Source organism: Peromyscus eremicus, chromosome 2 (assembly GCF_949786415.1).
Source record: "Peromyscus eremicus chromosome 2, PerEre_H2_v1, whole genome shotgun sequence".
Classification (NCBI taxonomy): domain Eukaryota; kingdom Metazoa; phylum Chordata; class Mammalia; order Rodentia; family Cricetidae; genus Peromyscus; species Peromyscus eremicus.
The window spans coordinates 55,176,469-55,204,287 of NC_081417.1; the positions used below are offsets into that span (position 1 = coordinate 55,176,469).

At 38.9% G+C, this 27,819-nt stretch overlaps 1 protein-coding gene across 3 annotated transcripts in view; it reads left to right on the plus strand.

Annotated features, from left to right (window-relative positions):
- The window catches only part of Rngtt (RNA guanylyltransferase and 5'-phosphatase), a 216,519-nt gene extending 197,074 nt beyond the window's left edge, over nt 1–19,445 (plus strand). The window contains exons 15-16 of one of the 3 annotated variants that reach the window (XM_059254084.1): nt 17,365–17,488; nt 18,730–19,445. In XM_059254084.1, coding sequence (XP_059110067.1) covers nt 17,365–17,488; nt 18,730–18,893 — 288 coding nt within the window. In that variant the 3' untranslated portion in view covers nt 18,894–19,445. Of the gene's footprint in view, nt 1–17,364; nt 17,489–18,729 lie in introns of those variants that run through there. The other 2 variants (XM_059254086.1, XM_059254085.1) reach the window with 2 other exon arrangements.
- Nucleotides 19,446–27,819: the final 8,374 nt, after the last annotated feature.

A 27,819-nucleotide genomic window follows, 5' to 3' on the forward strand; every position in this document is an offset into this window, starting at 1 on the left:
ATGACTAAGAAAACTAGTCGAGTCCCAGAAGCCCAGCTAGCTCAAGTTCTTTTAATCTTAATGTTGGGAGATGTGTTCACAGGTTTCGGTCTGCATCATAACTAAAACAAAGCTTTAAATATGACTTAAGGTTAGGTTAAGATGTTTTTGTTAATAGCTTTGAGGTAGAAAAGCTTGGAAAACAATCTAAAGTTTAGAAAGGCACATAGTTGAGTGAGGGACTCATTAAGGTCAGAGAACAAGAGCAAAGCAGCCCAATTATTATTGGTTGATGTGCCTCTCTTGGTAGGATTGGTTGGTGATCAAAGATGATGATTAATTCCTTGTACCCATTTCTGCCCTCAGCTTCCTGATATTAAAAAAAAAACTGTTGATGAGTAGGTATGCACCCTGAGGATTTAAAATAGAGCTGACTGATTCTTTTACATATGTAAAAGTTTAGATTTGTGATTCTTCTAAGATTACCTTTTGAGATAGTGAAATGATTGGTCCTTTCTTTGTAACTGAAAAAATGCAACCTGCCAGCAAAAGAACTGGCTGAGAAAAATACCTTGCTTGCTTATACTGTTACTATAGCAAGTTGCTTGGGTGTGAATGTACATGGGTTCTTGGGACAACTTATTTTCACCTGTAATATGTAAAATGATTAATCATGTAAGGGATATGGGAAACATGTTGGTTTTTTACTTGTATTCATTGTAATCATTCACTTAAAAATAGAATGTAACCATACTGTAATTTTTTTATTGCTTGAAAGATTCTACTGGGGTATGTAAGCTGTAAGGGAACAAATAAAGACACGAGAAAAGAAAACACCAGGAAAGACATAGAAGGAAAGTTAGAAGAAAGACATCAAGACAGACAAAGAGAAATGTCAGAAGAATAGAGTAGAGCAAGCAGCAGTAAGAATAAAATGAAGAACTGAGCTTTGGCCCCCAGAAAAATCCCCATGTGTCTTGTTTATCTGTCCAGTAGTTCACCTGCTCTTCATCTCCTCTTCAGTTTCTTTGACCTGCTGAGGGCTTGCCATTCATTAACACCCTAGGTGAGAACCTGACGTGTTGGAGATGTATGTGTGTATATGTTTTTCCCTTTTTTGCCATCCCCAGAGAGTTAAGTTTTACTCCCTCAGATAGAAAAGTCAAATTGAGTGATTAATTCACTGACTCTGTGGCTCCCCCTCCTCCATGGCTGGTCCTCATAGCAGTGGGGGTGTATGGGGGCGGGGAATGTAAAGTTTGCTGGTATATTGATGAGCTAGAAACAGTCATCGTGAGTGAAGTAACCCAGATCCTGGAAGACAAATATTTTGTCTTATATATGATATTATCTTTTAAGCTTTAGATACGTGTTTCAATTAGAATAACCACAGAGGTTAGGTAGAGCTACTCAGGGGCCAGAGGTAGGAGGGTATTTCCAAAAAGGTTGACTAGAATATAGTGTTATAAAGAGATGAAGGGGAAGCTAGAATAGAAGGATTAAATGGGGAGAGAGATGGGAAAACAGGATAAAGGAGGGGATATGGAGAAGGACAACTAACCCAAAAGTTTTTGGGAAAGCTATATGGAAACCTACTACTATAGAAGCTTCCTATAATTATACATATTTGAAAGTAATTTGAACAGAGTCATAATATAATGAGGGAAACAGTGTGCCAGGAATGGGTTACATCTTGCTGAGTCATTGTCCAAAGGGGTTCCTTTACACCACCACTGCCTACCCTGCCAAACAGCCTCAGCTGTTGCCAGTGCTATTGATTGTCCTTCATAACCTGATGGTAAGGCATGTTGCTGAAGACACCACTTACTTACGTCATCAAACGTGGAGAAATTGAGTTGGTACACAACTAGAAGCTTTACTCTTACTAACTAGCATTCATGGTACTGGAAGGTACTTTGCATGCTACTAGAGGAGAAAAGCAATCATCACTATCACCCAGTTACAAACACTGTGACCTACCTGCGAAATATAATGGTGCAAATGTCTTGGAAGTAGCCAACTACTTTTTAATTGGATTTAAGGCCTACTCCATGAGATCAAATCTGTATATGACTCTGCTAAAGTGGCCAAGAACCTCCGATTAAATATGGCCTGTGGGAAAGCCCACTGGTATTATTCTGCTAAAGGAACACAATAATAAAATGACTTCTAATGATATATTGCTATATCCATAGATCAGTGCATAATGCAACCCTCATCAGAGAGGCTTCTTCATGCAGTATATAGTAATTAATGTGGAGACCCACAAGTATACAGAGAGTAAGAGCATTTTGTGTAAGAGTATAAGAGACTTTGGAGCTCCCATCTCTAAAATGGGATGCCTTTATCAAACCCTTCCCCTCAAGGCTCAGAAATCTATGTGAAAGAGAAGGCAGAAAGAAAGATTGTAAGAGCCATGGGTGGTTAATGACTCTTGAGGAAGCTGTGTCATCCAGAGACACAATGTTGATACACATATGAACTCACAGAGAGTGTGACAGCACACAAAATAAACTGTACAAGTTCAAACAAGACAAAATTCCAGCACTGAGAAGGGGAAATGGACACAGAGTCCAATCCTTAAGCTATTTGCCTTCTGGGCTTTCTCCATAGAATGTCACTGGGTATATCAACCACATTGTAAGTCAGGCCCCATGCTCAGGAGTAGTTGGCCAACACAAAAGGGACTCTATGTTTTTGTTTTTTAAATCTTATTGGTGGTTTGTTTTGATCTTTAGTTTTATGTTTTGAGAGAGAGAATGAATTGGGTAGGCAGTGCAGCAGATCTGGGAAGAATTGAAGGAGGAGAAAGAATATAATAAAAATATATTGTACATAGAAAAATTATAAATAAAATCAATTAATAGATTTTACCAAATTCCATATGGCAAATATACTTGATAGTGTCTTTGGAGGTTCTGGCAGTGAAACATAGCTATTCGTATACCCTTGACCAAAGAACCATCTTCTATTGGGGAAGGTCGTCCTCTCCAGGCACATACTCAGCTTTAGGCAGATATACTTGGGGCATTGAGGGAATTTGAAGACACCTGCCTAACCATCCAGATCAGCCAAATCAGTCCTGGCAAGCAATGAGGTGACAGATGTCAGAGCCAGATCACCTTCACATCCTGTACTTTGTGAATGACGTATATTGATTTCACAAAAGATATCTTTAAAAACCAAGTAAGATCAGATAGGTCTGTCATTATACTTATAGTTGTTTATAAAGAAAAAGGTGTTAGATATGCATGTTGTGTTGTAGCCTCATATTAGAAGGCAAAGCTTTCCTTGCTTATTTGTTTTATCATTTTCATCATGCAACGGATTCATGGTCTTTTTATAATTCTCGTCATGCTCGGTACTACACAGATAGGGAGCCAATGTTGTGTCATAGAGTTCGGCACTCTATTTACTGAACCATTGCTATTACCTCACTAACCTTACCTGGCCAAGGTGCCTGTTGTCTCTACTGGAATCTTTTCTTTTTGCTAGTCATTCCCATTGGAAGGTCATTTCTTCCAATAATGGCTTCTCATTTGGTCTAAAAATCAAACAAAAGCTTTGCAGCTGTGAGATGCAGCCCATTTTAAAATTAACCTATTGTAAATCCTTAATGACTGAGAAATCCTGTAATTTGCTATGATTTCTGGTAGTGCTGCATGTAGAATAGCAAACAGTAGAAATGATACAGGTCAAACTGATGTATACTTGGGAAGAAAAGGAAAGGCTCAGCCACTATGTTCTGTCCACTGCTTTCATCAGTCACAGAGCAGTTCATGTCATGCCTACGAACTTTCCCAAGTGAAATGTTATCTTTGGAAATAATTGGTTAATACAGTTTATTATGCCAGAAGTAAAACTGCCCAGGAGTGTATTCTTCCTTTGCCTTTTACAATATCTTTTCCACCTAGAACTTAGATTCCTGAGAGGAAGAAAGAGTATAAATTTTTGATATACAAAGTTCTCGATTTTACTTTATTTACCTACTTACTTTCAGTGCTAGAGATCAAATCCAGACTTTCAGGCACTCCAGAAAAGTACTTTACCACTGAACCACACCCTCAGCTCAAGAATTTGAATTATGATAATAAAACAAGTTAGCTCTATTCTTATACAAATTATATTAATTCTCTGACTTTGGGTTTTCAATCTAGAATTTCTCTGGATTTTATACAGCCTAAATTAAATATGATATTAAAGAATCTTGTAGACACAATGTTTCTCCACTGTCTATTAAACACTTAATAAATTCTTTGTGCCTGTTTTTCTACATACAAAATGAGACTACTAATAATGCCTACTTCCTAGAGTTGTGAGAATTCAAACAACTTCTATAAAGCACTTCAAACAGTACACAATACCAGTGAAGTGATTAGCAGTAATTATCCTAGTGTACATATTAAATCAACAATGAACAACTAGTTTACAGATAGTGATGTGCAGTATAAATGAAAGTGTAAGGTGCTCGATATAATATATATGTCAGAATGGTGTATGGGGATGTTTCATTTAGTCTTTGAAGGGAGAAGCCATTGACAGAGGATATGATTTAATTTACCTGTGTTTTTAATCACTAAAAAGTTTTAAGTTTCTTTTTTGTTTTAATTCACATTAAAATTTGTTTATGATAAATTTTCTTCTTGGTATACAATTTCATGAGTTTAGACACGTGCATCTAGGATACAGTACCACTGAAGTCAGTATACAGAGCAGTTTACCCCTCTCTGCAAAATTCTCACAAGATACTCCCTTGTCCTTGTTCACTTCTCTCTCTTTAGCCCATTGCCACTGATCTATTTCTTTCTCTCTCTCTTTTTTTTAAAGATTTGTTTATTTGTTATGTACACAGTGTTCTGCCTGTGTGTATGCCTGCATGCCAGAAGAGGGCACCAGATCTCATTATAGGTGGTTGTGAGCTACCATGTGGTTACTGGAATTGAACTCAGGACCTGGAAAACAGTGTTCTTAACCTCTGAGCTCTCTCTCCAGCCCCACCACTAATCTATTTCTGTAACTATTTTTTCCACCATGTTCTGTGAAATGATTTACTTAATAGCTTTTAGAGTATCATTGCTTAAATTTTACACGTTTCATTTGAAATTCATCCATGTTATTGTACTTACCAGTAGATCTTATTTCTTGATAATATTTCATTGTATAACTTTACTATAGTTTATCTGTTCACCAGATGAAGGGCCTGTATGTTATTTCCTGTGTTGTGCTATGCTAAAGTTATGTTTGTTATATGCTGGGATATATTCTTTTAAGAAATAGTCTTATAACCCAGGCTAACCATGACTATGTAGAATGACTCTAACTTCCTGCTCTTCTTCCTCTATCAAATGCTAGGATTACAGGCACGTACAGCCATGCCAGGCTTGGTTCATACTTAAGTTGATTATTAAAAAATCTACTTAAAACATACAATTTTATGTGAACTTTTACTTTCTCTTCTGTTGGGTAATACCTAAGAGTGAGGTTGCTGGTTCTTGTGGTAAGTGTGGGTTGAACAAAGCAACTGCCAAACTATTTTCCGAAATTATTATACCATTTGACATTTTCTACCTCTGATAATGTGAGAGCTCATTTGAATAGCTTGCTTGTAGTTCTTTATATTGTCAATAGTTTCTAATAGAGCAATACTGCAGTGTCTTGATTGCTAGGCCTGTGTGTTAAACTTTGAAGTTAGTATGACTTCTCCATCTTTGTTCTTTTTAAAAATTATTTTGATTATCCTAGTTCCTTTGGCTTTCATATAAAATTAGGTTGTCAGTGTCTATTAATGATAATTCTAATCAGGCATGGTGGCACATGCCTGAAATCTCACCACTTAGAGATTGAGGTAGGAAAATCATTATGTTCAAGCCCACCTGGGCTTCATAGTAGGAAAATAAAAAATTCTGTTGAGGTTTTCCCTTGTGGTTGTGTTGAATTTGTAGATCATTTTGGGAAGAAGTGATGTCACCAGTATTGGCTCTTTCAATCTATGAATTTATCTCTGCATTTATTTACTTTCTTTTTTCTTTCACTGATAATTTTGTAATTGATAGTGTATAGATGCTACAATTTTCAAATCTTGTTTTTCTTTTTTTGGATAGGGTCTTAACTATGTAACTCAGGCTAGACTCAAGCTTGCAGAAATCCTATTGCCTCATCCTCCTGAATAACTGTGATTGTAGGTGTCTACTACCATGCCCAGCTGAATTTTTAAGATTTATATTTAAGTATTTCGTGATTGTAGTTTCTAGTGTTCAGATATTTATATGACTTCTGTGTATGCTATATCCTTGTGTTCTGTAACTTTGCTAAACTTACAATTCTTAAGAACCTCTTTATATATTCCTTCTATGTAAGTGTTGCCATCTGGGAATCATGATGAATGTAATTCCCTCTTTCCAGTCTAGTAGATATTTTCTCTTAAGCAAGGAATTATAATTAGGTTTGTATTTTTCTAAGTAAATCTAGCTTTATATAAAAATTGATGGGATGGGGAGACAATTTATCAGACAGCAGTGACTTGGATTATGAATTTTAAAACCAGGGTAGTAGAATAAATAGACAAAACAGGTTTTTGTTGTTGTTGTTTTTAGTAAGCCCCCTAATGGATTGAATATAAGGAAAAATGAAGAGGAAGAGACAGGACATCTGAGTTTCTGTCATGAATTGGGTGAATAATGCTGCCATTTTTTAGATGATGACAAGAAGAAATAGATTTGGAAGAAGATGACAAGTTGAACATATTAGATTTGAGAAGTCTTTGGAATATTCAAATAAAGATGTGAAATAGAGGCAAGACCTATATTTCTATGGTAGAGTAAGTAGCAATCTTGAGGCCCTAGGTTTTATCCTTATCACAAAGGAAATCAAAACAAAACCAAATGATATCAGATAGGAAACTAGAATATGCGAGCATATGGAATGGAGTTTGTAGGCTGTAAGAAGTTTGGGAATGTGTTAAAACTATATTGAAACTCCCTCAAAGGCTTATAGGTGACCTTTCTCACACACACACATGTATCCTCTGAGTTGTCTTCATTTTGGTCCTTTAGTGTACTAAGTTACATAAGCTTTACCATAGGTCTTAGGATCCATTGCTCATCACTTATTTGAAGCATGCTTTTCTCTCTCCCAGTCTATTCCCATGTATCTTACGTAGTTACTTTTCTATTTCCATGACAAAACATTGTGAACAAAGCATCATATACAACAATGTATTTATTTTGGGGGCTCATTTTTTTTCAGAGGGTTAGTCTGTCTTAATTAGAGTTTTTATTGCTGTGAAGAGACACCCGTGACTTTGGCAATTCTTATAAAGGAAAACATTTAATTGGGGTTGAACTACAGGTTCACAGGTTTAGTCCATCATTGGCATGGAGGTGTGCAGGCAGACATGGTGCTGGAGAGTAGCTAAAAGTTCTGTATCTGGGTCCACAGGCCACAGAAAGAGAGAGACACTTTTGAAACCCCAAAGCTCACCCCAAGTGACATATTTCTCCAACAAGGCCACACCTACTCCAACAAGGCCATACCTCCTAATGCCACTCCCTAAGTATCCAAATATATGAGTCTGTGGGGGCTAATCTTATTCACACCACCACAGAGTCCATGACCATTGTGGCAGTGAGCATGGCAACAGGCAGACTGGCATGGTGCAGGAACAGTAGGTGAGAACTTACATCTTCTACAAACTCAGAGGAGGGAAGGAGAGAGCACACATTCACAAATGTGAGCTAACTGGGAATAGCATAGGCTTTTGAAACCCAAAGCCTGCCCCCAAAGACACACCTTCTCCAACAGCGACACTCCTCCTAATCCTTCTCCAAAAGTTCCACCAACTGGTAACCAAGTATTCAAATATATGAGCCTATGGTGGTCATCTCATTCAAGTTATCATGGGCATTTAAAACTCAGAATAGATGAGAAAAAGCAAATTTCAAAAAGTTTTTATTTTTATTTTGTACTTTGGATCCTTGCTTTCGGGTTCTGTAATTCTTGGAGCCACTGTAAGACTTGCCTATGAAAGGGCACCATTATCCTACCTTTTAAGATTAGAATTCAGCGGGCCCAAGTGTAATGCCTTACACCTGTTCTAGGGAAGCTGGGGCAAGACCATCTCTGCATGTTTGAGGCCAGTGTAGTTACAGGCAAGCCTGGACGGACCGCAGAGTAAAACCAAAACAAACCAATAGATTGTGCTTTAATCAATATTGATTAATGATTTATAATGCTTGGCATATTCCAAATGCTCAGTGGATAAATTCTATAAAAGCAAGTGATCCAGTCTATCTCTGCCTGCCCTTACATGTTCTTTATTGCCATTACTAACAGGGGAGCCTGTGGTGCCTCGTGTCCACCTGATGCAGTCAGCAGTAGAGAACACAAATGTGCAGTGTGTGTCTGTATGAGAACATTAAAGCTGACAACTTTTGGAGTGGGAAGAAGGGAAAGATGAACAGACTTAAAGATTGTTCTGGCTTCCTTTTTGATTGTTTGGTTGGTTGTTGTGTATGTGTTAATGCCAGAAAAGGACAACAGATACCCTGGATCTGGAGTTTGAAGTGGTTGTGAACCACCTGATATGGGTGCTAGAAACTGAACTCTAGACCTCTGCAAGAGCTGCAGGCACCCTTAACTGTTGAGCCTTCTCTGCAGCCTGCTTTATTGTCTCCTTCTCTGCTTTGGAATGCTGTGGAGCTACACCCTAGCCCTGGTTTACTTTTGCCAGCTGTCAACTGTACTAGCTCATTGAGGAGCTGAGGCTCAGGACCTCTTGCATTTAGTAAGCAATGTTCCCCAAGGGTCTGTTCTAGAGCAAGTACTGAGACAAGAAGGAAACCAGTGACTTGTGTGTGAACTGGATGAAGGGATGGGATCTCATTTTGTGCCATGGTTTCAGTATCTCGAACAGTGTTTGTTACTACTTTATTAGTTGTACATTAGAATTTCATATTAGAATGTACATCCCTTATATTCTGTATGTAAGTTGATAAGTAGATTTAGAGATTTGGAATGTGGGAAAGGATAAAGAAAAATAGTTGAAGACAGAGGTTATCCCACTTTCTCTTTTCACATTCCCACAGACACTGAACTAAGTCTAAAGAAATACCTAATAGCCCCATTTATTTAGCAGATAGATTGAGATAGCTAAACATTTTGTGTTCTACACAAACAACATAGCATGCATTGAAATAATGTCTCAAGCCTTGGAGTCAAGTATCAACACTCTTATATCCTATTCCACATTGATTTTTTTCATATAGTTCTTGTTTTTTTCTTTTTGTCAAAATAACTGCTAACAATTCAGTTTTGCAAAGATCTAATACATCAAGGACCCTTGGTTAAAAAAAAAATGTATCCCTTGTAATGAATAATTGGCATGGTTGTATTATGTCAAGCATATGTCACAGTGTTTCCCTAAAACATTAAAACAATCACAGCTTCTCTTCATTGCTGCAGCTCCTTATGAGTTACTGCAACTCCCTGTGAGTTATTGCAGCTTCCATGTGTTCTCTTGCAAGTTGGTATTGAAGGGGTAGAGCGGCGCTCATGGCTGGCCCCGGCTACCGGGTATACAGCACTAGTGGCTGGCACTAGATACTGCAGTGGCAGAAGAATCACGAGCCATGGTTACCTTTTTAGAGCTTTATTGGGGGGGGCAGAGACCTCTCTGCAGGAAAGTACAGAGAGAGTGTGTGGGAGGGCACGTCTGCTTTTTAGGCTGGGACAACATCATAGGCTGATGACGTAATAAGGACAGAATCCTTACAGGTATAGCTCTTGGTCTTCATTGCTGTTTGGGAGCTATGAATTGTCTTCCAGTTAACTGTTTACCTCTTGTTTTTTGTACCTTTGTTTCTAAAGCTAACCTGAATATTATTACTATTTTTACTAAAACAGTGTATTTTAGGTTTTTATTATTTAAAATTATAAAATTAAACATACATAGTGCTGAAACATTGAAAATCAGCAGATACAAAGAAAAAAGAAACCACTGCTATCATGTTGCAGTTGACCTGCCCAATTATTTTATATACCAATTGATTGCATTTTGAATAATAAACATGATTTGAGTTTATTGGGAAGTATTAAACTGTAGTTTAATGTAAATTTCATATCCTCAAGTTATAATCTATCTGTAATGACTTCAAGATAAACAAAGTGAAATTTCTAACTTCTTACTCTTTGTTTACTCTTGGTGGCTTAAGGCCTGGTTGAAAGACCTCATCATTCCTGAAGATACATCCCCAGTTGCTTTGTAGCTGCCCAGCAAATACAGGGATGACACTCCAAAGCAGTTCACTCTAGGGGCCCAAGTGACAATAGAAGTTAGTGGAGGTTATTTTAAAGGTTCTGAAATGTTAAAACAGTAGCTTTCCAACTGTCTTCCTTCCTCCAGCAGATGAATGTGTTATCACAGCCCTACTCTAACGAAGTAGTTCTCAAAGGAAGTCAGCTTTATTCAGATCTCTTGGTACCACATGGAAAACTTAGCATTTCATTTCTGAGTTGTTTTTATTTTCTCTGACTAAATACTAAAAAGTGAATGAAGATCAATAAAACCAAAACTTTTTAGTTAATTTTCTTTAGATGTTTTTTAAAATCCACCTTATGTTATGCATTAGAGGTAAAACTTGAATTATCAAGAAGTAGAATTTTTGTCTTTAGAAAAGAAAAGGTGACCACTTTAGTTTTACTCCGCTGAAGATGGTGGAAACCTCCAAGTATAAACCAATATTCACAGTGGCAGTGCTCCTCCCCAAGTCCTTGTCCTTTGCTCTCTCTGTAGCCAAAACAAATGGTGGTGGTCCTTCCTTAGTATAGCCTAGACTGTTGGAAAGTAATTTTGTTCTTTGAAAAATCCCTTATAGGGTCCCACTGAAAGAGGAAACAAGCTAATAAGCAGGAGCCAGCCTGAGAATCCCTCTGGTCAAACTTTGGGTTGTTGAGCAGCAAAATAATGAAGACGGTGCTTCATAAACCATCACTTAAAAAAAAAAAATCAAAAAAAAAAAATCTACAGTCTATCCCACTAGCCAACTAGAGGAAAATGGGACGTTTTCCTTGCAGAAGTCCGGTTAGTTATAGTTAGTGTATAAGGAAAGAGGGAAGTAGAAAAGTCTCCTGCAACACTTCACTGTAATCACTGTAGGCAAGTTTGTGGATGGATGAGTGCTAAAGTCAATGATCGAAACTTGGAGAAATGGAATATTTGCATAGCCTCAGAAGGTATCCTCTAAGAAATTTGTAAATTGTATTATTAATAAATTCCACATGGAGCTGGAGAGATGGCCCAGTCATTAAGAGTACTGGCTGCTCTTCCAGAAGATCTGGGATTGATTGCTAGTATCCACATGGTCATTCATAACCGTCTGTAACTCCAGTTCAATGAGAACTGACTCCTTTTTCTAATTTCCGCTGTCACCAAGCACACAGTGGTACACAGAGACAAACTTGCAGGTAAAAACATCCATACATATGAAGTTTAAAAAGAAGTAAGGCCGGGCGGTGGTGGCGCACGCCTTTAATCCCAGCACTCGGGAGGCAGAGGCAGGCGGATCTCTGTGAGTTCGAGGCCAGCCTGGGCTACCAAGTGAGTCCCAGGAAAGGCGCAAAGCTACACAGAGAAACCCTGTCTTGAAAAACCAAAAAAAAAAAAAAAAAGAAGTAAAATAGAGGGGTGGAGAGAGAGTTCAGCGGTTAAGAGCTGCTCTTCCAGAAGACCTGGGTTCAATTCCCAGCACCCACATGGCAGCTCACAACTGTCTGTAACTTCAGTGTCAGGGGATCTAATACCTTCACACAGACATACACGTAGGCAAACACTAATGCACATAAAATAAAAATAAATAAATTGAAACAATAAGTAAAATAATTGAACCCCACATATCTTTAATAACTTCTTTCCAGGAAATAGACTTTCATAAATGGGACTAGAAACATGACTCACACCAACCAATAGAGAAGAAATAAGAAACCTGGCAAATAACCACCCTGACTAATTAATCAGAGTTACTGTCATCAGTAACACAGTGAGCTAGTATAGTGTAGGTAGGACCAAAAATGCACTCCTTGCCACACCCAGAAATTCTTTATCATGAGCAAACACCAGAAAAAAAATTCTACTTTGAGCATCATTCTTGAAATGTCTAACTGGCACTCTTTAAATATCCAGGGAGCTAGGTGTGATGGATGGCTCATGCCTGTAATCCCAGTGCTTGGGAGGGCTACGGTGGGAGGGTTACCATGATAGGAGGTCAGCCTGGGTTACAGAGCATAAATAAATAATGAAAAAACTGAGGACTGTCTGAGTAATGGTTGCAGGTTGGGAGAAACTAATATGTGACCATTAATTCCAAGTGGTTTTCTGGATTGAATCCTAGTATAGATAATGACATAGAAATCCTGATAGTCTTTATGTTATACCGATGTTAAATTTTTTAGAGTTAGTAGCTATACACCAATAAATGGTATATAAATGTTAGTAGAAAGTGGCAGAAGAAAATAGGAACTCTCCCCTGTCACCTTTACAACTTTTCTGTCAATCTAAAATCTTTCCAAATTAAATGTTAAGAAAGTAGAAACTCCTGATGGCCTTCTTGGTATATGGGTAATTTTGTTTTGTTTTTAATGGCTTCAGAGCAGACAGAAGCCACTCTCTAAGATGCTCACTTGATCCGACCACCCAGCAGGGCAGCTGTCTGCAGGCTCCTGTCCTACCACCAGAAATAGAGCTACTTTCACACACTTTGTGCAAATTGCCAACATTTAGCATGGCTTTTGTGATTTGTTAGTGTGTTCCCATTCAGATTATTAAATCAATTTTTTTCTTTTCTTTTCTTTTTTTTTGGGGGGGGGGTTGAGACAGGGTTTCTCTGTGTAGTTTTGGAGCCTGTCCTGGATCCTGCTCTATAGACCAGGCTGGCCTCGAACTCACAGAGATCCACCTGGCTCTGCCTCCCGAGTGCTGGGATTAAAGGTATGTGCCACTACCGCCCAGCCAGATTATTAAGTCAATTTAATATAATAATGGATATAGTGTGAAATTCCAGTTTATAAATATTTTATTCTTTTTACTATTAAGCACTCATTAACTCAAGCTAGGATAGCAGAGTTGATACAGAAAACTGACAGGGATCTCTTTTAGTAATGATATATGTAATTGACTGAAGATGAATATGGATACTAAAATTAAGTCACTCCTCTGTACCTCATTCATTTTTTTTTAATGAGACCATTAGTGAAAACTTTAGTTTGTACACATATGAAAGATACTGTTTTTACAAGTTAAATATATTTACCATCCAATCAAATGTATACCTTAACAGCCTGTCTGCAGTGGGAATATAATGTGTAATGAATGAATAGCACCATTTCTTGTTGAATATGGACACGAATTTAAGTTAGTAGTGACAAGTACATGCATTTTTGGGAAAGATTTTGCCAGATTGCTAATACTTGACCAAGCGGCTACAGTAGATAATTAATAATGCTGCTTAAATTGATGTAGTCAGATCAATTTAAAACAAGTCTGAACTTTGAACACAAGAGTGAGAAGCTATATGATACTTAACTCCCAGTTACTAGCCAATAAAAGAACAAATTGCACTTGTTGACTAGCAAGCTAGATAACGTTCTTTTAAAATGCCGAAGATATAATTTTGTTGACAGCTGCTTTCAGAGTCTACCTTTTCATTTCAGCATGATTCCATTAGTGAGTTTACTTGTAAAGTTGCTTAAAGAAAATAAGCAATGTTTCTTGTTAAGGGAAATAAAAGATGATACAACTAAGGGGAAACTATTGAATAATCATGGATCAGAAGATAATGTTATGAGGATATCCATAGAACTTATTGCAACCTTATCAAAACCCTATCTATCTTATGCAGAAGGGGAAAAGCTATGCTAGAATTCATGTGAACCCTCAAGGGATTCTACATAGCTGATACATAGCAAAGTTGGAGGCCTCACACTCCTGGCTTCCACCTACTGCAAAGCTGCAGTGGTTTAAATAGCATGCTTCATCATTGACACAGACAGGTAGATCATAGGATCTAGCAAAAAAGCCCCAGCCTCCCCCACCCCCCCAAAAAAAAAGACAGATGTGCTAGCACACACCTGTGATCTCAGAGTACCTGGGAGATTATGACAGGAAAATCATGAATTTGAGGACAGGCTGAGCTATATAGGAAGCCTCTATCTCAAGTAATAGCAAAAGCAGCTAGAGCAGTCAGTGGAATAGAGAGCCCAGAAATAGGTCCTCAACCTATAGACAAATGATATTACACAAGGTCACAATTATACAGCAGGGAAAGCTGATTTTCTCATTGAAAACTACTGAGGAAACTGGATATCTGCCTGCAAAAGCAAGATGATGGACCTTGTCCTATACCATGTAAGAAAATTAACTCCAAAATAGATTAAAAACTGAAGCATAAGACCTTAAACTATTGAGCCTCCAAGGATTAAAAACAAGCAAAACTGGGGACACTTTAGGAAAAGATCTGGCAGTAACTTGTTGGATGACACCAGAATCACAGCAAAATGAAAAGTAAACAGGGACATCAAACTTTAAAATGCCTGCTTATCACCATCAGAGCAGAAAGGTAACCTCTAGTATGGAAGAAAAGAATTGTAAACATTGTCTGATGAGCTTTAATGCCCAGACATAAAACTCAGCAATACCAAATCCTTGGTTAAAAATATAGGTACCAATATGAATAAAAGTACAAAATAACTAAAATATTTTGTCATTCAAATATTAATATCTATTAAATTTGTGTTCTTTCAATTGTGCTATATTATATATACCATGTTAAAATAATAAATGGCTCAAACTAAATATATATGTATTCATATATTCATATATATATGAATATATACTCAGGTAAATAGAAAAAAAAGCATGACAAGTTTTCTCTTATGTAGAATCCAGGGGGGAAGGACATCAAAGTAAAAGGAAATCTCTTAAGATCTCTTGCCCTGTAGTCCACTGGGGGGACAAGAGAAGGAAATGGGAGAAGAAATTATGGTCAATTATGTCATATGCACAAATGAAAACCTCTGACTGAATTACCTTAATTTTTATAGTTAGCAAATGCTAGTGAAATAGGCAAAAGTAAATGGACATGCTGATAACGGCTTCTGATCCCTGCACTTGGCTAAGTCAGATCACAAATTTGAGGCCAGGATGGACATCAGAAGTTCAAGGGCAGCCTGGGCCACAAAGTAGGACCCTCTTTCACACACCTACCTTGCAAATGGTAAAGGAATTAAATAGATATTTTTCCAGAAAAGGTATACAACCACTAAGCATATGCAGCCAAGAACCATAGTGTCATACATCTGGTGCCTGTCAGGATGGCTTAGCATCAAAGGATGCACTGTTAGTGATGTGACATGGTTTAACTGTTTTGGATAGTAGTATGGAAGTTGCTTGGAAAATTAAAAACTTGAATTACTATATGATCCAGTAATCTCACTTCTGGGTATATGCCCAAAAGAATTTAAAGCAGGATCTCCTAGTGATACTTGTATCGCTATTTTCCCACAGCATTAGTCACAGTAGCAAAGTGGTAGAAAAAAATGTCCATTAACAGATGAATGACTGAAGAAAGTGTAATGCATGTCTATAATGATATGTTATATAATCTGAAAGGGAACTCGGTCAAATACTGTAATATGAATGAACCCCGAGGATATTATGCTAAAGCAAAATAAACTGCTTTAGAAACATAAATACTATGTAGTCCTCCTCATTTGAAATGTATAAAGTAGAAAAAGTATAACGTCACAAGCAGAAAACAGGAATGTCTAGGTATGTAGGAGGTGCAAATTTGTAGGATTGGAAGGTACACAAGCTGGAGCAGTTCACTATACAGCAGTGAATGTGCCTAATACTACTAAACTATGCCCTTAAAATGATTAAGACAGGATGTTGGCTTTCTTAAAATTATCTATTTAGTTACACTTTTACTGATTTCCTACTCTGTATCAGGCACTTCCAATGACCTAGTGTATTGGAAAGTCCTTTGCTTTTAAAGATTAGAGAAATGTAGACTGAGAGATTTAGAGACTTAACTTCTGTTAAATCTTCCACAGAAGTAGTTGCCTAGACTGAATGAGTTGCCCAGTGCCTGCATATGAGTGCTGAGTCAAAAGTAAAAGGAGATGAACTCCTGCTAAGTCAGAAGGTAGAGACTAGAGTATGGATCATCTGAGGACACACTGGCTAGCTTGCTAAACAGCATTATTTTTGTCAGGAGGTCAAGTTATAGAGCCAGATTGCTAAACATTCTGGCCCTGTTGGACCTGTTGTTAGGCCTGTTGAAAATGCAAATGATCGATCAACACTTATCTAGAGGGAAGGAAGACAGTTTGAAAGTTTTTATGAAGACACGCCCTCCCTAATCTGTGAATTGAAAGCAGCTTTTAAAAATTTGCATCCTTTCATCTTCCTAGGTGGTAGTGAATATGTGGGCAGAAAATGAAGCATTTCAAATAATGCTAATGAAGTTTAGTGATTACAATCTACCATATTGTGTGAGAGAGAGAGAGTTGTTAGTTCTGAAGGATGAAGACAGAATTCAAATATTACCATGACTGGCATTTGATTGGAAAAGTGCAAAGATAAGCTTAGGTTCCTTTTATGAAAACCATCCTCTCAGCCTGATGGAATATCTTTTAAAAGTTACCATAGTTACCATGGAGACTTGGTGGCTTTGATAGAGTATGTTGTAATCCATATTCAATCATCTGAGGTAAAGAAGCCAAGAAACACACCAGCTAAAGTCAAAGTAGTTTCATCTTTAAATCCATATTCTCTGAAAAGATGAAAGGGGGAAAATACCCTAAGGAGTAGGTTTAGGTTAATTATCACTGCTTGAAAATTAAAGTTTAGGAAGCACATTGCCTGAAGTTGATGCTAGTGTTTATTTTCTGTGTGTAGCCCTTTTACCTATAATAAAGACAATTTCTTGAGTTTTGGCATAGGAATTTAAATGGTGAGATCTTTCTGAAAGTTGATGAACCCTAAGCAGTGTACTCAATTTCTGAAAGCCAGAGAAACACAGACAGGATTGCAGGCATTGTCCCCATGGTAACATATTTGCATTTGGCCCAGAAGTGGCAGCTTTCTGCTTAGCTTCTTTTAATTGCTATATATTGACAGCCATTTTCACAACTCTGAAGTGTCAGATACATGAGCATGTGTACTGGGAGTGTGCACCATATCTTCAGGCTTGATTAGACACTTCAGATGACAAAGAGCTCTGCTTGAAGAGTTACTGAGGTGTTTTTGGCATTTCCTAATGTGTCTGTCACATAGTGGAAGCAAAAAGCCTTTCAAATGATTTAAATATTTTCATCAATTCTCTTTTAAAACAGGTGACAAAAGAACTAAAACAGTACGACAACAAAATTATAGAATGCAAATTTGAGAACAACAGCTGGGTCTTTATGAGACAGAGAATAGACAAAAGTTTCCCAAATGCCTACAACACAGCCATGGGTAAGTATGAACAGAGGCCATTACCTTAAACTACAGAATATTATCGCGTCAGAACCCACTTGTACTATTGGTGCTGTCCTGCTTGCTGAGGGAGATAGTCAAGCCAGCACCTTGCTAATCTCTAGTAATTGGAAGTTGTCCTCCCTGAGCTGGGGAGCTGCCCTGTGTGCCTGAGAGGGCAAAAGAAGGTAGGGTGGTGGTGGCTGCACACCAGTTGAATTTAATGAATGACAGCAACAGTGAAAACCATGATAATTTCTGATCTATTCAAAACTATTGAAGCCATTGTTTGCCAGATGGTAAGAAACAAAATTAGCAAGGGAAAATGTAATTTCCAGTTCCTAAAATAACTTTACAAACAATGAAGAGAAAGTAAATGAAAACCACTTTAAAACAAAAACTGCCCTGTTGTCCTTCAGAATGTTCTTCGGGTATAATCTGAATGTCTTGAGGATTTAGAAGAGTTTGTTGTTTTCGTGAGGAACACCACAAGTTCATTTGAGTTTATAAGATATTCTAATAGTAGGGGTAGTAAAAAACAAGGTAGATAAAAGGTACAACAGAAGAGTAAAGGTTAATAGAGTGTGTACTTGTCTAGTGTTCAGTTGCTGATGGTGCTGATGATCATAAGAAGCAGAAGAGATAGAGAGAGATGGCCAGTTCAGGCTTTTCACTTTACATGATGCTGTTTTACATTCAAGGACTCCATGTTCAGACAAGATGAGTTCATTTCATTGCCTTCCCCCATCCCCAAAAAACCAAATAGATAAGTAAAATGAAAAGCATGGGTTCTAAATTTTAATTATTCAAGAAAAGATGTTTTATTTATTAGGCTATTTTATTTTGTGTCCTTCTTCAACTAAATGATTAAAATAACAATATGGATGGCAGTTGTCATTAAACCTCCCTGGTTCTAGTAGCAGTGGCTAGTGCTGTTGTATTTCACAGGATGAACATCCTTCTGAGAGAAGGACTTAAAAACTGTAGTGTACTTTCTTGTTTTGAGGTTTTAATTGAATGTGGACTTTGATGAGGTGTGCTGTACTAGATTAAAATCCCTTAGCATTTTTGCTTAAAATTAATACTGTAGCAAAGAGTAACCACAGAAAAGAATCTGACCTGGAGCCCACTGGTGAAATGCCAGGGTTTCATGGAGCTGCATGGAGACTCCCTACCCTCAGCCTGTGGTGAGTCAGCTGCCTTAGTTAATCACTTGAGATGCTGTCCCCCTTTGTCCACAGCTGTGTGCAACAGCATCTCGAACCCTGTCACCAAGGAGATGCTGTTTGAGTTCATTGACAGATGTGCAGCAGCTGCCCAAGGACAGAAGCGAAAGTATCCCCTGGACCCTGACACAGAGCTCATGCCACCCCCACCTCCCAAGAGACTGCACCGGCCAACCTAGTCCCTGCCTCTGACCTCATGCTCAAGAGGAAAGAAGAGTGAGAAGAATGCTGTTGCCTCATTTACACAGCCTGAGAAATTAAAGAGACAATTGTGGCTTGGTACTGACTCATGTAGCCAACCTGTATATATTTGGTACATTTGGTTTCTCAGAAATACAGTACATCATGGACCTAAATATTTTATTTATACCTGATAAATTCAGCCTTACCTTTTGGAGTCTGAAGATTGAAATATCCAAAGGTTTAAATCAAATTGAAGTCAATGAAATAGAGGCCTTGTTTGTATGTGAGTAGATACCTTTACATTTGATTCATAACTAACAATCTGAAATTGTGAGCTCATTGAGTTTTTTAGAAGTTGGATTTTAAGTTTTTCTCCTAAAAATGTAGGCAGTGGCATCAGAAATTCTTGCTGTCACTTATCATGGATTTCCTATATTTCTGAATTTTCTATATTCTGAACAATGACAAGGTCAAACATTATGCACATTAAACATTTTGGTCTGGCTATACCATTTTAAGTTTTTGTTTTTTGGTTTTTTTTGTGTGTGTGTGTGTGTGTGTGTGTGTGTGTGTGTGTGTGTATGGGATGTAAAAGTAATACAGTAACAGCCCCCCTCCCTCTTTTTGTAAATTGTATCCTTCCTTTAGAAACAACTCTGAGTGTTTTATCATTTCTCTTGTTTGAATCACAGTGTCAGATGTCTGGTGTTCCCATCCTGGCAGTGGTTTTGAGTTACTTTGTGGCACTTAAATATAAAGCCCCAGGTCCTTTATGTGCTGCTGTCCTGGGAACATTGTTTCTTTTAGGCACCAGGGCTCCTTCCACTGTACCTCAGTGGGATCATCACACACCACTCACTGTGATCTCTGGGAGCGATATCAAACACAAAGGTGTTGTGTTAGTTCCCTCAAACAAAGCGTCAGAAGCAATAGCATTATTCCTTTGTTAGAAGGTAATGTCAACTGAACAAGGTGTTGTCTCTAGGAGATGCTGTCCTCCCACTGGACAGGATGGATCATGGAGGAAGTGAAGATGTTGCTTCCACTATTACAGTTGCACCTGTGCTTGGGGGATGATATTTCAGTGATGCGGCTGCATTTCAGTGTTTACTATAGACAGTAGGTTTAAAAGGCAGCTAATGGTCCCTGACATTGTAAAAAACTGTTTTGATTGGCTTGTGAAGGGAACTCAGAATTAGCTACTAGCAAACAGCTTAATGTATTTATTTTTAGAGACACAGGTTTTAAGTGTATGTATTTAAACAAATTTTCATGATCTGAATTTTTATATATGTATAAGCATATATGTGAAAGTATATGCAACAGTGTATATTCTTGTACTGATTCAGCCAGAAGTGAAAACCCAGATGCGTTACCTGGCAGACTGAGTATCTGATGGAATTTTTATTTGACATAGCACAGATGAACCAAAACTGTATTTATATGAACCTGAGTTTTAATGTTTTTAAACAAACTTTTCTTCAGCACTGCTTTTCTATATGGAGTACTAGGGCTGTGCTTGGGCTTCTGCCTCTGTTGTTCCCAACTGATGTAATGTATAGCAGATTTATTCAAAACACTGTTTTAATGTTTTTTTTTTTTTTATTTGCTTAGATTGCTTTTGTCTGTTTGGGCACTGAAGGGATTTAAACACTCGACTGCTACAGTGATTATTGAAAGGAAGTTGTCAAGGTTCCTTCTGTCTTTTACATGGTGGATCTAAAACTGCCTGTGAACTCCAGACAGTCTAGTGCCTGCTTCCCCAGGGTCAGTGACTCTTTATATCACAGATGTTCCGCTCCCAAGCTGGTGCAAAAGCAGAGCTCCTTTTCAGATATAATAACAAGCTTTTGCCAATGCTCTTTAATAGAATTAAAATGTTTGTGGTAGCTCTAATATTTAAATGAATTTTGTGAAAAGAGCATTGTATAGGGCTTAACTTTTTTAGTTTTTTTTTTTTTCCTTTCAATTATGGTAACATGTAATCACTGGTCTTCTAAGCAGATGCCATGTAGTCCCCAGACACAGAGCCTCCTCAAGTATCATTAACAGTCACTTAGGTTGTTGGGTGAAACCTGGAGGCAGGACTTAGACATCTTGAAGGAAATGTTCCTTCTTGAAGGCAGTTCGTCCCTTCTGAGCTCATGATACAATAGCCGTTTTCTTAAGCTGATGTTTACTAGACAAGAGTAAGAAGACTTTTCCTGAGTTATCGCATGTAAAAGCTCGCTTTTTGTTTGGAAAAAAATATGGATGGCTACTGCCTAGATGGTTACTTTGCTTTCCATGAAATGCTCAGAAATGCCAGAACATTCCTTCTCTAATTGTGTGTCAGTGTGTATTGTAATAAAACTACTGATGTAAAATAATAGTGTGTCTTTCCTGTCTCATTGGCAATGATTTGGTGTCCCTTCTGCTACATTGACTCTTTTTTTAAAATATTTTTATTTTATAATTAATTTAATTTTACATTACATTGACTCTTGTTGCTAACTGCCATACCTAGTATGGGTCATCTAGCTAGTTACTCTCTAAAGATTAGTATAGAGATTTGGAAAATCTGTTTTGCCTTCTGAGAGACTTGACTTGACATGGCAGTAGTTGTTTGAACCTTTTTTACTTTTGAAGTCTAGGGTGGAGGTACTTTATATTATTTCTGTGCATTTACCCCATCTCAGCAGTCTACCAAATGAGTATTCTTTTACATTATTTTTCATGGATTTCTTTTAGAGTATTTAGTAGTCAATGAAGTAATGAACCATCAAATGCTTGTAAAGACTGTGCATTTTTGTATATGAGATTTTGCTATTGTAAGCATAAGCACCATTTTGAGCAATGTTTATAGTTTCTTCAGGCCAATAAAATAAAATCTTGAAAATCAGTGCCCAAGTAGTTAAATGCCTATGGTGGAGAAAAGCCCTAGGCTGGATCCAGAAAGAAGTCCAGGCTGTACCTCCTACTAGTTTTGTGTTCTCCCTACCTTCTCCCTCCTTTTCCCATTTATAAAATGTTAAGTTGGACCTGATCAAAAGGAACCTTTCTAGTCCAACTGTGATTCTATGTGAAGTCAGGACTCTGTAAGTGTATGTTCACCCTAGCAGCCATATTTCTGTGACTGATGGTTACCATCAAGCTAAGCGTATCAGTTAAGTGCCCTTCCATATAGATACAGAATGTTGGACTGAATTTTCATTTAAGCCCCAAGCACATGTTGGCACTCCAGTAGAGTTGCCTAAATGTTTCTTCACAGTCCGGGTGGGGAATTCCACTTCCACAAGGTCTCAGCCTGCCCAATTGAATTTTTGCTGCTGGCCATGATAGGCATCATTTGCCTCTTGCCAGATGGAGATGAAATTGACAGCAGGAGAGAAAATGTGACTGAACTGCCATGAAGGGAAGTATAATATTGGAAGTGCTGGGTTCTGAAGCTGTATTTGGGAAACATGGTGATTAAAATAAGCACTGGCCCATTGTTTTCTTGATTGTGGCAGTTAGCTGTCAACTCTTACACTTTGCCAGGTTATTGTTAGCCTTGGTTTAACTCCAGTATCTCTCCCTCCCCTCCCCTGACACCAGGTAATCACTGTACATGGTAAGGGAATAAAGCTGGGGCCACTGGACTTCCAGATTCCACATTTCTAAATGCACATGGGTAGATGGACATGCCAGCTATTTTTCATGAAAAGGCATTTTTTAAAAATTTGTGGCCATCATTCAATAACATAAAGAGAATCTCAATACTGAAAAGTACTTACTTTACAAGAAAATATAGGCCTTTACATAGAACAGTTTTTATTACTGTAATTGTCCTTAGCACCTGCATGTCACCCTAGGCTGGCAAAGTCTTTGTGTTGGCCCATTGTGCTGACTAGTCAAGTTGACACAGACTAGAGTCATTAGAGAAGATGGAACCTCAATAGAGAAAATACCCCAACCAGATTGACTTTGGACAAGCCTGTGGGACATTTTCTTGATTGATGATTGATGTGAGAGGGCCCAGTGTGCCTTGGGTGGTGCCACCTCTGGGCAGATGGCCCTGGATGATACAAGAAAGCAGGCTGAGCAAGCCATGAGGAGCAATTCAGTAAGCATCACTTTCCATGGTTTCTGCTTCAGTTCCTGCTTCCAGGTTACTGCCTTGAGTTCCTGTCCTGACTTCTAGGATGATGGGCTTATAAGCTGTGAAATAAAGTAAGTTCTTTGTTCTCCAAGTTGTTTTTGGTCATTGTTCCTTATTATAACAATAGAAAACCCTAAGTAAAACACTCATATTAGTAATCTACCAAACAGCTTGTAACTGGGGAGTAGGGCATGGAGACCCTTGGAGGAACAACAGTCATTGATTATACAACTGAAGGTCACATTTGGACTTGGCAGTGGTTGATTATATAGGGGATTTTGTTGTGCAAAATGTACATAAGTAGATACTGGAATTACCTGTATGTTAAAAAATGCCCAAGTAGAATGAAACTTGAATATTTTTCCCAAATTTTATTTTATATTATGTGCATGGGGCGGGGTAGGTATGCATGTGGTGAGTTTAGATGCCTGAGGAGGCCAGGGGTGTAAGATCCCTCTGGAGTTAGAGCTACAGGCAGTTGTGAACTGCCTTACATGGGCACTCTTAACCTCTGAGCTATTTTTCTAGTCCTGAAACCCAGATAATTAAGGGACAGAAATTAATTTGACCAAATACAACACAGAAAAAGAGAATTTAGTTTTGACTAGACCAACAGGAAGTAATGTGTTTTCCAACTTTGACTTTGGTACATAGTCTATTTTTCTTGAGATCACAAGTTCAGAATGATCTTTCAGAATCTCAAACTGCTCCTCTTAGTAACTCCACTAAGAGCACCCTAGCACTAGCATCATAGGAAAGCCCTCTGTGATGTGGCTCCAGCCTGTGCCGTCTAGGTTCGTAACCTAGTGAAGGTGCACCTCCTGCAATCACAGTGTTCTATTGTTCTGAGCCCAGGAGCCTCAGCTTCCCCTCATCTCAGGATCAAGGATGTCACCACAATGCAGATATCTGCAAGGAGGCATACAAGCAATACTTTCCTTGGTTTTTCTCTTCTAGACATAGGACTGTAAACATAATGGTGATACTGGGTCACAGAGCTTGGCAATAGTGGAATTCAAATGTCCCGTTGTGCTGTGTTCCCCTTGGGTTAGCCATATGGAAAATTTCCTGTATATGTCATTCTAGTCCTCTCACTATAACTGAAACACTGAAGCATATGTTTAGAAGACTATATTCAGGGCTGTATCTAGTGCGGCTCCCATTTAATCCCATCAGCAGCATCTTATCTGTTCTTGTCTTTTGTACTGAAAGCAGGAACTTCTCTGGGAGACTACTGAGCAGGTATTTCCCTGTTCTCCCTTTTTGTGATATGCTTGTAGGGAGATGAAAAGGAGTTTTTTTTTTTTTTTTAATTTTTTAGTGCAGTTTCATTGAACTTACTGTATCAGAAGCTCGAAAGTTCAGCCTACACATCCCACCCATTTTCTCATGTTTTCACAGAGCAGTCCTTTGGTAACTATTGGGACTTTGCAGTTTTTTAAAAAAATTCAGGTTCCCTTTGACTAAGTCTGTGCCTCCAGCCTTGTCTTCAAACAGGAGAGCAAGTGAAAGAGGCTGTCCTTGCTGCTACTATTCACTGTCTTTCAGGATCTAAAGGAATAAGAAACTGCAGTTTCCATGGAAGTTCTGCTCACTTCAATGTGGGCATCCTTGTGTGGCTTTGATGTCTAGTATAAATACAGCATGCTCTGATAAACATGAAGGTAAGGCCTGCAGAAACCCTATTTGAACATATCACCACCAAGGTCCTGTAAAGATTCTGGACAGTGTCAGTTTTAGGTGGAGCTAGAATGGCTGAGTCATCTGCTGGGTGTGGAATGAGAGGAGAGGTAACCTAGGCCTTCCTGGGTGGGCGGCAGAGCTATACATAGTGAAGGTAAAAAAGCATACATTGAGGGTTGCTCACAGCCTTGCAAAGGAGATTGGCTAGAAAATGAACTGTAACCTCTATCCTTGCCTCCAGCCAACAGGCTCTTATCTTCATAAAGCCTGTCCACCACTGCTACCACAGTTCTGCACAGGGTCAAATGCACTTACATAAACAACCTACTGGCAATATGTTACACAGGTGCTCATTGTTCATTGAGGAATTTCAGATATTTAAAGTGCAGAGTGAAATGAAATCCCATTTCCACAGACTTGGTGGTGCTCACAATGTCGGGGCCATTAATTTCACTGGCCAGTCCATAACCATAAACACAATTGCTTTGAGATTCATCTCTCTTCCCTCCTGCTGCCCTTGTTGCATTTGGCTCCTAAGCCATTATGGCTTCTTGATTTTCTTCCCTCCCACACACAGCTACCCTTTCCCCCCTTTCTTGCCCTTCCCACCTATACTAATGACCCAGGTGCAGTCTGCTGGCCTCTGTCCACACTCTATCAAAGTTTCCAAGTTCATTTAGAGTGCTCATTCAACACTCATTCTTGAGTGCTGAACTCAGATACCCCACTGACAGTTTAACATCTTTGCTGGGGTGTCTAATGTCACCTCAACCTGAATACGCCAAAACTGAGCTCTTCCCCTCCTGTGTGCTTCCTTCTCTGCCCACAGCCATCTTCCAGGCATAATTAATAGCAATGTATTCTGTATTGTCTTTGACTCTCTTCTTTCTCTTACACTTCCACCCAGTCCATCAGCAAATGTTGACAGCACTACCTTCAAAATAATGACAACTCCTTTATCTCCCATCTCAGTTCCTGTATTATCCCAGGTCCTCTGTCCCCACAGCTTCTCTAACCTCTACTCAGACACTTAGGATAGCCGCTCAATTACACTCAGCCTCTATCTGCCTCCTTATCTCCTCTCCATACTGCTCATATAGTGCTTTCAAAAACAAGTCACTTTCTAATTCAAGGCATTCTGAAGTTCCTGCCTTATTTAGCATGTCCCACGATCCCCTCAGTTTAGTAGCAACATGACTTGCTCCTGTTCAACCTACTTGTCACTACAGTTTCTGTGCTGTGTCACACTAGCTAAGCAAGCTCTCATTTTAGGGCTTTGAACTTTGTGCATCTGCAGTGCTCTTCACACAAACATTAGAGGTCCCTGCTCCTGCAGCAGCCATGCTACCTGGAGTGCCACGCCCTCCTCTTTACAGTTCCTTCTTTTCTAGCATGCATGTTAGCTTTTCTGCCTGTCATTTGTGTCTCTCTAGAATGCAACTTCTGTGTGAGGTAATAATTTATTGCATCAGTGGCTATATTTCCAGCACCTAGGCTATTTAGGCACAGAGTATGGGAGTAAATTTTTTAGAATCCTTAAATAAAATCTGGTTATGCAGACTATGCAGAGCTTTGAATCTGACCAAGAAGTTAGACTAAAAGCCAAACTTAGCAAGTTGGGAGTCCATTGTATTAAGCAGATGGAGGTCAAAGTTTAGGGAACTAAATAGTGGATGGATGTGATGGGCATTCAGAAGGTTAAACCTCCAGACTTCACCATCAGAGGGTTCAAGTCTGGGTGGGGAAGCAGTGACACCCTTAGCAAAAATGGGACAAGAGGAGAAGCTGTATGGGGCTGGATGAGAGGGGCTTTCTGAGTCCAGTGAGTTGGCTGGACATGCTTGGGAGAGCTCTGGGGGTTATGCTAAGGATGGTAGCAAGGAGAACAGGACTCAGATACAGTCAGTAGCAGGTGTGAAGTAAAAAGAGAGCTGGGGATCCAGCTTGGTTAGCTGATGGTAAAGAAAAATAACCAGCAGAGTAAGGCAGCAAGAAACTAAAGTAAAAAAATAAAGCTTGAGAAGGTGTATGGAAGGGATAGAAAGGCCTGAGGCAAGGACAGGGGACATGGCTTGGAGGCTGGCTCCTGGGGGACCTGCACAAGTGTCTTCAGAGTGGGTGAGACCAAGAAAAACAAATCAGGAAGAAAGGTATGTGATGGGCCTTGAGCTACAGTAGGTAGCCCAGATAACCCTGCAGTGGTCGAGCTACTTGGGCATGCTGACTGCAAACATAAACTTCCCAACCATTCCTTCAGGACATTAGCAGTTTGCCACCAGGTATGACAAAGTGTTAACTGTGGGAGACTGTGGCAGTCCAACTCCTACCTTTCCCACCTTTTCTAGGATTCTTAGGAAGAGGAGAGAAGGATAAATATTAGGTAGAAAGAGAGACCTAGTTGACGAGAAGAAAGAAACACAGGATAGCTTCGGGAGGGCCTGAATCAATACCCAGTGGCCTCAAAGGTTTGTTCAAAAGGCTTTTTATAACATGCCAAGGGGAGAGGCAAGAGACCTTCTCCTTGCAAGTTCAAAGCACACCATACAGCCAAGTGTAGACCCTTCCAAACACCTGGTAAACACACCTGTGATCAAACCATCTCCAATGCAACCCTACTGGGTAAAGTAAGCTCAGATTCTCGGACCCTGAGTAAGTTCTCACTAGGAAACTGTTGCTGGAGAATTTCTCTCCAGCTCCCACCACCAAGTCCCGCCAGTCTCAGAGCCCATTTATAAAATAAACACATAGACTCTTACATTATTTAAACTGCTTGGCCATTAGCTCAGGCCTGTTATTGTCTAGCTCTTACTCTTATATTTAGCCCATTTCTATTAATCTTTACCTTGCCACATGGCTTGTGGCTTACCGGTACTTTACATCTTCCTTGTCCTGATGGCGGCTGGCCGTGTCTCTCTCTCACTTTCCACTTCCCAGAATTCTTTTCCTTGTCCCGCCTATACTTCCTGCCTAGCCAATGGCCAATCTGTGATTTATTTACTGACCAATCAGCAACACATTTGACATACAGACCATCCCACAGCACTTCCCCTTTTCTTTTCTTAAAAAGGAAGGTTTTAACTTTAACATAGTAAAATTACATATAACAAAACAATTATCAA